At 35.9% G+C, this 11,778-nt stretch overlaps 1 protein-coding gene across 1 annotated transcript; it reads left to right on the top strand.

Moving 5' to 3' along the window:
• Positions 1 to 1,076: 1,076 nt before the first annotated feature.
• LOC9322878 (replication factor A protein 1) lies at positions 1,077 to 3,460 on the top strand. Its single transcript, XM_002886766.2, has 10 exons — positions 1,077 to 1,235; positions 1,343 to 1,610; positions 1,702 to 1,798; positions 1,880 to 2,001; positions 2,073 to 2,157; positions 2,242 to 2,377; positions 2,497 to 2,681; positions 2,810 to 2,933; positions 3,033 to 3,206; positions 3,320 to 3,460. Exons 1-10 carry the CDS (start codon positions 1,077 to 1,079, stop codon positions 3,458 to 3,460), a joined length of 1,491 nt encoding a protein of 496 aa, XP_002886812.1.
• The last annotated feature ends 8,318 nt before the right edge of the window (positions 3,461 to 11,778 follow it).

Genomic DNA, 11,778 nt, shown 5'->3' on the forward strand with positions numbered 1-11,778 from the left:
GTCGGGTTTGTTATAGATGTATGCATGTTAAATAGTTAGTTTGATCGAGTGCAGGTGATGTGGCCATACATGCTACAGATTGCACGCGTATTGAGATTAATCCAGATATCCGTGGAGTGGAATGCTTTGATGAATTGTAAGTTTAGTTTTCCGTATAATTAGATTTATGATGTTGGGTGTCTGGACTATAATATTGTTAATTCCTACGCTTCGGTGTTATTGTGAAGGGTCAAGAAAAACATGTAGTTGGGTATCTTGAAGAAGAAGGAAGGATTTATAATCTCCGGTGGTGGATGTTAAAGTTATTATGTTTCAATTTCCGTTACGTTTTAACAGAGTTGTTTCAGCGATACCTCTATTATGCGGATCACTATTATCCCTTAGTTTTGTTTATTTTTTATTCTATAGTTACGTTCTTATTATGGATCATATATTTACGGTGATACGTTCGTCAGCGAGAGCATTTAAATTTACATCGAATTTGTTATTGCGTTGGGGCTTAAAATAATATTTTATATATATGTTAAATTGACCATTTCGTTGAGGCTGCGAACAATATTGAAGGATTCTTTTCTTTAGTCATAGGCTTCAAAGTGTATGCGTTATATAAAACTGGAAAGTGAAGGAGGACTTACACCTTCGTTAGTTTAAATTAATAACATAATACATAAATATTTTTGTAATTGGATTCCATTGAAAGTTTACTCTTATCGACTTTGTTTACAGAAAATAAAAATATAGATTTGTCACAAAAATGTAAACATGCTTAATCTATGATTTAGCGAGACGATAAAAGTAAATATTGCGGTTTTTATCTACGCATTCGATTCGAAAATATCTATAATAACTATTTGGTAAAGCTATAATATTTCCAGAAAATTTTATATGCTAATATCGAAGATTTACATTTATCTCTTAATTCGATTTTGTTAATATCCATAATTATTAAATTTTATTCTATATTAGTCGAAAAGGTCGGTTAAATCCTAAACATTTTATGGCTATATATAGGATCTACTACTCGCTTTCAACTTTAACGAAATCTATTAAGATATTATACTTTTATGCGTTAAAAAATGTCGTCAAGCAGAAAAAGCAAAAATTCACTAACTTTCATCGATGATATCAATCCTATTCACGATCAGAATAAGATTAAGGTGTTAATCCTGAGGCTGTGGAAGGCGTATCAGAGAGATGCGGGCAATACAATCGAGATGGTTTTGGTGGATGAAAAGGTTATGATTTGATTATTATTTGAGATTATGTCTTCTATATCATGTATTTGCTTTGTTTCTGTATCGTATAAGTATGCTAAGCATATTCTCTTTTTGGTTTTAAGTAGGGTTCAAGAATCCATGCAACTGTTGAAGACAAAAATATCAAAAAGTTCGACAGTGTCCTGAAAGAAGGTGATGTCGTTACCTTAAATCCTTTCAAGCTCATCAAGTACTCTGGCGATTATAAGAGCAACAGTCTTTCTTTCAAGATTTTGTTTTACCGAACAACTCAGGTCAAACCATGTGATGATTTTCCAAAGGAAGTCCCTGAGAAGTATTTTGTGGAATTTGGTGATGTTTTAAATGGTTCACGAGACACGCGTGTTTTCGTTGGTAGGTCTGGTTTAAATAAAATATCTTAATTAGTTTGATATTTGTTTATCTTTATCGCTGTCAAACTAAATAACGATACGTATTGTTGTAGATGTTATTGGTCAGATTGTCAACGTTGGACCGATAGAGGATATAAAAATCAGAGGAAAGAGTACTCCAAAGCTCGACGTCGAGTTGCGTGATCGTGGGTATGTTAATTATGATTAGTCATTATAAGAGTTTGGTTTTCTGTATGCTTCGTTTTTTTGACGTGTTTATCACGTAAATAGGAACGTACGGTTAATATGTACTCTATGGGCGGATTTTGCTAAGCAAGTTAAGGTTTATACTGAAGCAAATCCAGCGGCTGTTGTTTGTGTGATTAGGTGTGCTCAGGTTAAGGAGTGGAAAGGTATATATGTTGGTCGAATAAACTTCAAATATTCCGATGACTGTTCTAATTTTAATTGTTAACTTATTTAGGTAATTGGACTATATCTAATGCTATGGGCGCAACACGTGTATTACTCGATCCTCCAGGCGTTTTTGTTGATGAGTTCAGATCAGGGTAATAGACATAATATTGTTTATTTATTATGTTTTGTGTTATTGTATATGTCTGTATAGATATTAATATAGAATTTTTTTGTAGGCTACCAACCGATGGCGTGGTCTTGACTAATCATGATAATAGTGAATTGTTTGCTGGATCAACTGTATCGATACGTGATCAATTCTTGGTGAAGAATCATAAACGAACTGTCCGAGATATAGTCGAGGCGTTAGAGGTAGACACCATAAATTTATGCGTTGTTCTTTATATTCATGCGTTTTAAAGGGTAAAAAAAAAATTTGTTTGTTAATTAGAACTGGTTGGTATTTTAAGTCTGACCTCTAAAATCTATAGGAGGGTATGTGTGTGACCATGGTCACTGTTGGATCCGTCGAGCGAACGTCGAAATGGTATTACGTTTCGTGTAAGATGTGTAATAAGAGTGTCGAGCCTTATCCAGAAAATTCTGGTGATGATGGAAAACCACCTCTTTACTATTGCGGCGTTTGTGACAAGGATGTATCTGCGGTAGTGTTCAGGTGATCGTGTCTTTTGAATGCATTGTTTATGTCATCTTGTGCATGTTAATACCGTCATACTATGTTGGTGTGTGTAGTTTTAGAGCTCGGTTGTTCATTATTTGTCCTGGAATAACTGTTTGTTTTAGGTACCGATTGGTTCTGGAGGTTTCTGATGCAACTAACTACAAGGCAAGGTTTTTGTTGTTTGATGCAATGGGTAGTACCCTCCTTCGTAGAACTGCACAGGAGCTCTATAATGCAGTTTCTGAGGTAATGGATTCGCTTTTGCTATTGTTTGTTATGTTGTTTTTTCTATTTTTAACGATTATTTGTTCGTATGTTTAATCTATTTGCATGGTTTAATGATAGAATGACCCCTCTATACTTCCCTCGGAGATTGGGGCATTGGTCGGGAGGCGGTTTCTTTTTAAAGTGAGTATAGGTGGCGATAATCTGAAATCGGATCGGTCGCATTACGTGGTACAGTTATTTTCTGATGATGATGAGCTGATTAAAGACTATTCTGATGGTCTAGACTCCGAGGTTCGTGTTTTGTAGCTTGGGTTGTTCTGTTTATATGAAACTGTATATATGTGTTAAGTTTACTAAATATTCGGTGTTTTGCTTTATATATACTTAATATTGGTGTTTCTAAGGTTTTGGTGCCTTTGCCCGTAACGCCTATTACAAAGGAGGCCAGTGTTCGCCGTGGCGGTGTATCCGTCGAGAATCCAAAACCTCCTGCGAAGAAAATCAAAATCGAGGGCAAGAAAGAAGAGAGTTTTGCCACAACTTAAAGAAGGATTTGGTTTTTTTATATATCTAGATTTAGCGGTTTTATTTATATTTAAATATCATAGCAGACTTTACAATACATTGTGCGACTTTATGTTCGATTTTTGTTGTGACTGAGTCTGGATGTTATTTGGTGTTTTCGTTATTTGTTTTTTTTGTTTTTTTATACCTTCCCGAGTGTCATATTTAGATATTGTTCGTTTTTTGTTTTCTATGATCGGTCTGATGTTGTTTGGCAAACGACAAACGCGACGTTTCTGCTTATACACGTGCAAGTGTTTTCGCTAGGGCTGAATATATTCTATACGCAACTAATACATGCATTTTTTGTTATACTAATGATATGTGTTAGGTGTTATTGTTTGACGCCAATGTATTCACTTAGAAATATTGTTATAGATTAAGAGTCGCATGTAGGTAACATGTGTTTAGCAAGACGTGGATATTATTATATATGTATTATTATAAAATATTGGATTTCGTTTTATGTCGTATATAACAGTTTCACGTTATTTGTGATATATTTGGTATCTGATTTAGGTCGTATATAACAGTTTCACGTTATTTGTGATATATTTGGTATCTGATTTAGCATGCTGATTTATAATTAGTTAGGGTTATGTGAGCATTCACGAGCTCTATATATTTGCACGTTTCATATTATGCTTATATGGTCTACTAACGTAGGTTGATATCCCGGCCGTTTCTCTGAGCAACGCATAAATTGGTAGGTCTGTTGTATTGAGATATGTAACATTAACAATTCTAAAATATTAAATATTCGACGGAATTAGAATGTTTCTTTTTAAGTTTACTGTTTGTGTAACAATATGTTAGAGTTAACATTTTAGGTATTGATAGATTTGATCATATCTCCTATTAATATAGTGGTATGTTTGTTATTATCCATAATAGAAAATATTATTTTCCTTGGTTTTAAGTCGCTCAATATTTTACGTAAAAATAAAGGTCTTATTGGGTACCCTAATACCTAGCTTATATATACGCCTATAAATAATACATGCATTCTTGTGTTAATCATTGTGAACGCTCGTGTTGAAAAGATGGAGGTAGTCGTTAGTATTTTTACTTGATGTTGGTCTGATATAGTTTATTGGTTTTGCGTTAAATTGGCTTTCTCTTTCCGAAAATAACAATCATGTTGATTGATTATTAATATGTGAATGTTTTGATCGGACAGGTTAACAAGCAAAACACTAACTCAACCCATATTAGCCAGACGGATGAATGTATCGTAGCTATCCAACAAGCGGCTTCGTGGGTGTTGTCGGTCGATAGATTGCGTGGTTTATTTGTTATGCTGATGGATGTTTTCTGCGAGGCAGATCCGTTGTCGGTCTGGGATGCTACCTGGGATGTATTGTTTAAAGATGTGTTGTTTCCACAACAAATTATTTTTAACGATCATGGTAAATGTACACCGTTAGTTTTTGCCAATATTTACAAATATCGTCAGATGGATAATGTTTTATTATTTTGTTCTAGAGCCGGAGTATGCCTACAATGAAATCCAAAACTTTGAGACATTTATGCGTAAGGAAAACTCTACGTTCAATGTCTATGCGGAATTACGGAAGAGAGTCGCTTTAGCTGGTGGTCCTACATGTGATCCTTCGTTGGAATATAAGATGCGTGATCAGTTTAACAATCTTAAGATAGATTAGATTGTTTTCATCGTTTTGATTTATTTCTGTTTATTTTAGGGTTTTATAAACTATGTTTCTGCTTGGTTCTCTCTATACTATTATATTTGTTTCGGCAATTTGTTTCGGCAAAATAATAGAATATTTTTTTATAGACGGTGTTTTGAACTATTAACGCTGCAATGAAGATTTTATTTTATTATTCCTGTATTGCGTTCTCTTAACATTTTTTTTTTTATTGACGGTGTGTCTTTATAATTACGCAATGAGTTTTAAGCACCATTAAACGCGATAGTTAAAACACATGGTTTCTTCTTCGTTGACCGTCAAACAACTTATGCTAGATGAAACAACGTCCTATAATGTGAGATGCATGATAGCTGCTGTATGTTGAGTAGCTTCTTTAATTTGCTATATGGTTTCTTATCATTTTATACAGATCTCACGGTTATGTTATCTATTCATTTTATCTCCAAGTGATATTTCATTTTATCTCCAAGTGATATTTTATGACCATAATTATGAGGTTTAACAAGCCATGGAAAATTAACTTTCTGTCATTATAACTTGTATTTATGAGTTGAGATTAATTTAAAAAGTAAAATTCGTTGTGCTCGAATCACATATATGATTAATACTATATAACATATCATTAAAATATAATATTTCCAGTTTTCAGTTTACCTTTTATATTTATTTCCGTGAGATTTTCATCTTCTCTCAAAGTTATGTATGGGTATTACCAAATGCGTTTGCTGTTAAAGTAAATAATTTATAAAATTCCTTCTTTTTTTTGGATACAATCAGAATAAAAAGTAAAATTTGAATATATCTAGAAAATATATTGATTAGTAATATATATCGCAATATTAAAATATAATATTTCCAGTTGTTCTATTAAAGAATACCATAGTAGATTATTGTTATATATAATTTTCCGTTAGTTTCCTCTGTGTTCACGATCTTCTAGGTTTTGGAGACAATGAAACGTGGTAGAGGTCAGAAATAAGATCGCAAAGCTTGCATACGTTATATATTTTATATTGTCGTATAACCATAATCCTTTTTTATAAAACATTCTTGTCTGTCACTCTGATTTGTTTTCATTATGCCCGTCCAAAGGTGATCATCGACGTATACATCGCCGTGTTTATAATAACAACTTTGACTATTTGCTCGATGTACCCAAGGATGGTGCGAAAAAGGCAAGAAATTATCGTATGGAAAAACTCAGAGCACGAAGGACTGCCTTCCGTAATAGATTATCGGGTTAAGTCTATTATCTTTAAAAAATTTATTAATTTAATTAATAAAAACGCCCACACACGCGTAATTAAGTTGTAGTGACATATTATATTTTCCGTTGTGATTAATATATATTCATAATTTCTAGGCATGGAGTCGATTAATCGAACACGTGTTATCGCGGCATATGAAAACATGATATCTGATGAATTACGTGCGTTATTGAATTCACGACCTCCTAAGGATGTTTGTTGTCGTGCGAGAGAGCGCCGTGTAGCAATACTTAAATCAAGACGGATAAAAGCGAGGACAAGACCACCAGAAACCGGTACGATAGCCTTTTATATTAAGTTTTTATTCTCGAAATTGTACGTGTGATTAACAAATAAAAAAATGTTATATATAAGGGTTGGTGTTGCCGATTTACGAAGATGATTACGTGCATTTCCTCGCAACCGATTCGGATTCTGATCATGGTGATAGGGAGGACCAAACAGACGACGATAATGCAATGGATTATGATTTTGTTGAACATCTCGATAACGCCGATGAGTGTATTATGGAACAGGAAGGGTTTGGATCCATACCGATCATAAATGTGAAACCTGGATTAACAGAAAACGGTACTTACTATGGTTGTTTTTTTTATAATCTTTTAAAAAATATAATTGATATTATTGTGTACATGAGTGCTTCTTGTGTCAGGTTATTTTGATGATGGAGATCCGTTTTACACCTGTCAAAATTGCGGTGCTTATATGTGGTTTGGCGAGCGTATTAACAAACGTGGAGCTAAAAATAGGCCTATATTTTCTATGTGTTGCATGAAGGGTAAAGTGGAGCTGCCTAAACTAAAAAATCCTCCATAGGTGCTTATGTCGATGTTGTATGGCAAGGATGAGACAAGCAAAAATTTCCGTGCTTTAATTAGAGCATACAATATGATGTTCTCATTCACGTCGCTTGGTGGTCAAATTGATAATTCCGTGAACCATGGGAATGCACCGTATGTGTTTCGCATGCAGGGTCAAAATTATCATCGCATCGGTGAACTTTTGCCTGGCCCTTCCAAAAGTCCTGCTTTCTCGCAGCTCTATATTCATGATACCGTAAACGAAGTCTCGAATAGGATGGGTGTTATGGGGTGAGTTGTTTATTGTAATATATTTTTTATATTATGTCCACGAATTAATTTCCGTTTTTTGTTGTTTTTAATTGTTTTAGCGAGAAAGGACCGGGTAAGCAAGTAAAGAAGAGTATCGTTAAGACTTTGAAGGATATGTTAGATGCTAACAACCCACACGTCATCGCGTTTAGATCAGCTAGAGATAGATTAGCACAATGTGAAGATACCAGCGGCTTTAAGTTGATTTTGAAAAATCATCGAGATAGTGACGGTAGAGTCCAAAATATACCTACGACTGACGAGGTTGCTGGGCTTATCGTGGGAGATATAAACCCTAAACCGCGTGATGTAGTGCTTCAGGCTAATTCTGGAGGGTTTCAGCGTATAAGTGAGTTGCACCCATCCTACCTCCCTCTACAGTATCCTTTGCTTTTTCCTTACGGCGAGGATGGATTTAGGTTAGGTATCGACATTGGATTCATCGATAAAGGCGGTCTAAAAAGAACAAAAGTGACGATGAGAGAATTCTTTGCGTATCGCATTCAATCGAGACGAGGTGAATCTCCTACTATTGTTATGTCCAGGAGATTATATCAGCAGTTCCTGGTTGATGCGTATACGATGATCGAAAGCAACAGGCTTCGTTATTTGTTTTTTAACCAGAAAAATCTCCGCTGTGAAAGCTATTCGCAGATTCTTAAAGTTTCTAAGAAAGGAAATAAAAATCTTTCCAGAGAAGGTAATAAAGTTATGATACCATCTTCTTTCACCGGAGGGCCTAGGTACAAGACGCAGCATTATCTTGATGCGATGGCTACTTGCAAGTATTATGGCTTTCCTGATCTATTTATCACTATAACTTGTAATCCTGCGTGGCCCGAGATTACTAGGTATCTGGAAAAATACAACTTAAAACCCGAGGATAGGCCCGACATCTGTTGTAGGCTTTTTAAGCTGAAACTCGATAATCTCATTCATGATCTTACCCATAATAAGAAGCTGGGAACTGTCTCTTCTGGTAAGATTGACCAAACTTTTATAGCGATATTTGTGTCTCGCATAAATTATGTGTTATTATTATATATATAGAATTTTAGAATCTTAAATTTTTAACCTCTTATTCTGTAATTTCTTGTATATTTTACAGTTTTATACACGATTGAGTTCCAGAAAAGGGGTCTACCACACGCACATATGGTCCTGTTCCTAGCTCCAGAATCAAAACTTCCAACTACTGATGATATTGATAAACATATTAGTGCAGAAATTCCTGATCCAGAGTTAGAGCCGTTTTTGTATGAAGTTGTAGCAGATATGATGGTGCATGGTCCGTGCGGAGTTGTTAATCCCGGCTGTCCGTGTATGCAAAAAGGAAGATGCACCAAATACTACCCTAGGCCTTACAGTGATCAGACTAAGGTTGATGACGAGGGGTATCCTATTTATAGACGGCGAGCGGATGGCAAATTCATCGTGAAGCAAAAATTTAATGTCGATAATAGGTACATCGTTCCATATAACGCTTATTTATCGAAAAGGTATCGTGCTCATATTAATGTCGAGTGGTGCAATCAATTACGATCTATCAAATATCTCTTCAAGTATATCCACAAAGGACCCGATTATATCAGAGCAAAAATACAAAAGGATGGTCAAGAAGAGGAAGTCCATGACGAAATAAAGCAGTATTATACATGCAGGTGCCAAATGAGACTAATTGTTTATAAAATGTTATGTTATCGTCTTAGACTAAATACTGTTGTTGGGAGTTTTGAAATTATTGCCTCATTCTCATTATTTTTTATGTCGTTTCGTTTATAGGTATATATCTGCATGCGAGGCCACTTGGAGAATATTAGCTTTTGCTACACATTACCGGTCTACACCAGTAGAAAAACTTACATTTCATCTTCCTGGTGAAGAGGTTATTGTTTTCGATCCGAATGATCCTGTTGATGAGGTTATAAGTCGTAAATCTATCGGCCGTACAATGTTCTTGGCTTAGATGGAATGTAACAAAGCGTATCTAGAAGCCAGAGAATTGACATATGCGGATTTTCCATCTAAGTTTGTTTGGAAAAGCAGAGAGCGTGTCTGGAAACCCCGAGTAAAAGGATTCTCGATAGGAAGGATTATGTATGTTTCTCCTTCCCTTGGAGCCAAGTATTATCTAAGGCTCCTGTTAAATTCTGTGACAGGTCCTACATCTTACGATGACATCAAAACGGTAAATGGCATTATATATCCTGAGTTTGTTGATGCTTGCAATGCACTGGGGTTGCTCGCAGACGACCGAATATTTATAGATGCTATAAAAGAAGCGAGTTATTTCGTGAAAGGTTTACCCTTGCGAAAATTATTTGTGATGATGATCGTCGCCGGAGATATAGTAAATCCTTTGCGAGTTTGGGAGGAGACTTGTGATCTACTGTCGGAAGGTATCTTATTCGAACGTAGAAAAGTGTCGAGGAATCCGGGTAGGTGGATCATCTCTATTGTTTATGAAATATATATAGCTGTCTTATTAATTGAATAGTAATAATAGCATGTTTCGTGTGGTTTGCAGCTTTGACGCTTTCTGATAAACAAATAAAAAATTTCACGTTGGCGTCTATTGAACTCTTGCTGCGGGATAACGGGAAGACTCTGTCTACTATCGAAGGATTTCCGCAGCCGGATGATATATCTCTTGATACGAGTACAAATCGGCTGTTGTTGGATGAGCTTGGTTATAACCACGAAAAAGAAGCGAAAGAACACGTGAGACTCCTAGCCACGATAACGGATGAACAAAAAGTAGTTTACGATGAAGTGATGAAGGCAGTTTTAGATAAAAAAGGCGGTGTCTTTTTTCTATATGGATACGGGGGCACAGGCAAAACGTACGTCTGGAGTATTTTATCGGCTGCTTTAAGGTCTATGGGACTTATTGTTCTTAATGTAGCATCGAGCGGGATAGCCTCTTTGCTGATGCCTGGAGGTAGAACTGCACATTCAAGATTTTCGATACCTCTAACGGCTGATGAATTTAGTATGTGTGCGATGAAACCATCATCCCATCTCGGTGAGTTGGTAAAACAGGCTAGCTTAATTGTATGGGATGAGGCTCCTATGATGAGCAGACATTGTTTTGAGACGTTGGATCGTAGTATTCGGGATGTTATGAGATGTAATACTGATCGGCCGTTCGGCGGTAAAACAATTGTCTTTGGAGGAGATTTTAGACAAATATTGCCAGTAATCAGTGGTGCAGGTAGAGAGGAAACCGTTTTGGCCACTATTAATTCGTCGTATATCTGGGAAAGTTGCAGGCTGTTGAGGCTAACCAAGAACATGAGACTTTTAGATGGTAATTCGGATGATGCTGCACAGGAACTCAGAGATTTTGCAAAATGGATTCTTGACATAGGAGATGGTACGATCAACGTTACAGACGATGGCGATGCTGATGTGGAGATTCCTGATGATTTGCTGATTTCTAAATGTGGTGATCCTATCAAAGCCATCGTACATAATGTTTATGGGTCAACGTTGGTCAAGGATAAGGAACTTTCTTTTTTCCAAGAAAGGGCTATTCTTACTCCGAGAAATAATGACGTGTGCGTGATCAACGACTATGCGCTATCACACATGGAAGGTAGAAAATTAATGTCAAAACTTTTATATATTGATTTAGAATATGTTTACTGTTGTTTATTATTTTAGTTTGATAGTGGATTTAATGTTGTTTATTATTTTAATTTTCATTCATGTTGACGCCCCGGGGTTGTTAGGTGAAGAGAGAGTCTATCTTAGTTGCGATAGTATTGAATTATCGGATGCGGACAAAAGAGATAATATGGTTTATACACCCGAGTTTTTAAACAGCATCAAAGTCTCGGGGTTGCCAAATCACAGGCTGGTATTGAAAGTCGGAGTTCCAATCATGGTTCTACGGAATATTGATCCTAAGAATGGACTTTGTAATGGTACAAGATTACAAGTGACTCAGTTAGCGAATCAGGTTATAGAAGCTAGAATTATTACTGGTACGAGAGTTGGAGACATAGTTGTGATTCCTAAAATGTACTTGAGTCCCACCGAGACGAGGTTCCCATTTAGAATGAAACGTTGTCAGTTCCCGATTGCGGTTGCTTTCGCAATGACGATTAATAAAAGTCAAGGTCAGACTTTGACTAATGTAGGTTTGTATCTACCTAAGCCTGTCTTTTCGCACGGGCAATTGTACGTTGCACTTTCGAGAGTCACATCCAGGAGAGGCCTCAAGATACTGATAACAGATGAT

The sequence above is a fragment of the Arabidopsis lyrata genome (assembly GCF_000004255.2).
Source record: "Arabidopsis lyrata subsp. lyrata unplaced genomic scaffold ARALYscaffold_2, whole genome shotgun sequence".
Lineage (NCBI taxonomy): Eukaryota > Viridiplantae > Streptophyta > Magnoliopsida > Brassicales > Brassicaceae > Arabidopsis > Arabidopsis lyrata.

Excerpts from the sequence above, each read along its gene's own strand:
- LOC9322878 (XM_002886766.2), top strand. The coding sequence starts at position 1,077 with ATGTCGTCAAGCAGAAAAAGCAAAAATTCACTAACTTTCATCGATGAT. Across the intron at positions 2,934-3,032 it reads TCTATAATGCAGTTTCTGAG|AATGACCCCTCTATACTTCC; the intron begins GTAATGGATTCG and ends GTTTAATGATAG. Across the intron at positions 3,207-3,319 it reads CTGATGGTCTAGACTCCGAG|GTTTTGGTGCCTTTGCCCGT; the intron begins GTTCGTGTTTTG and ends GGTGTTTCTAAG.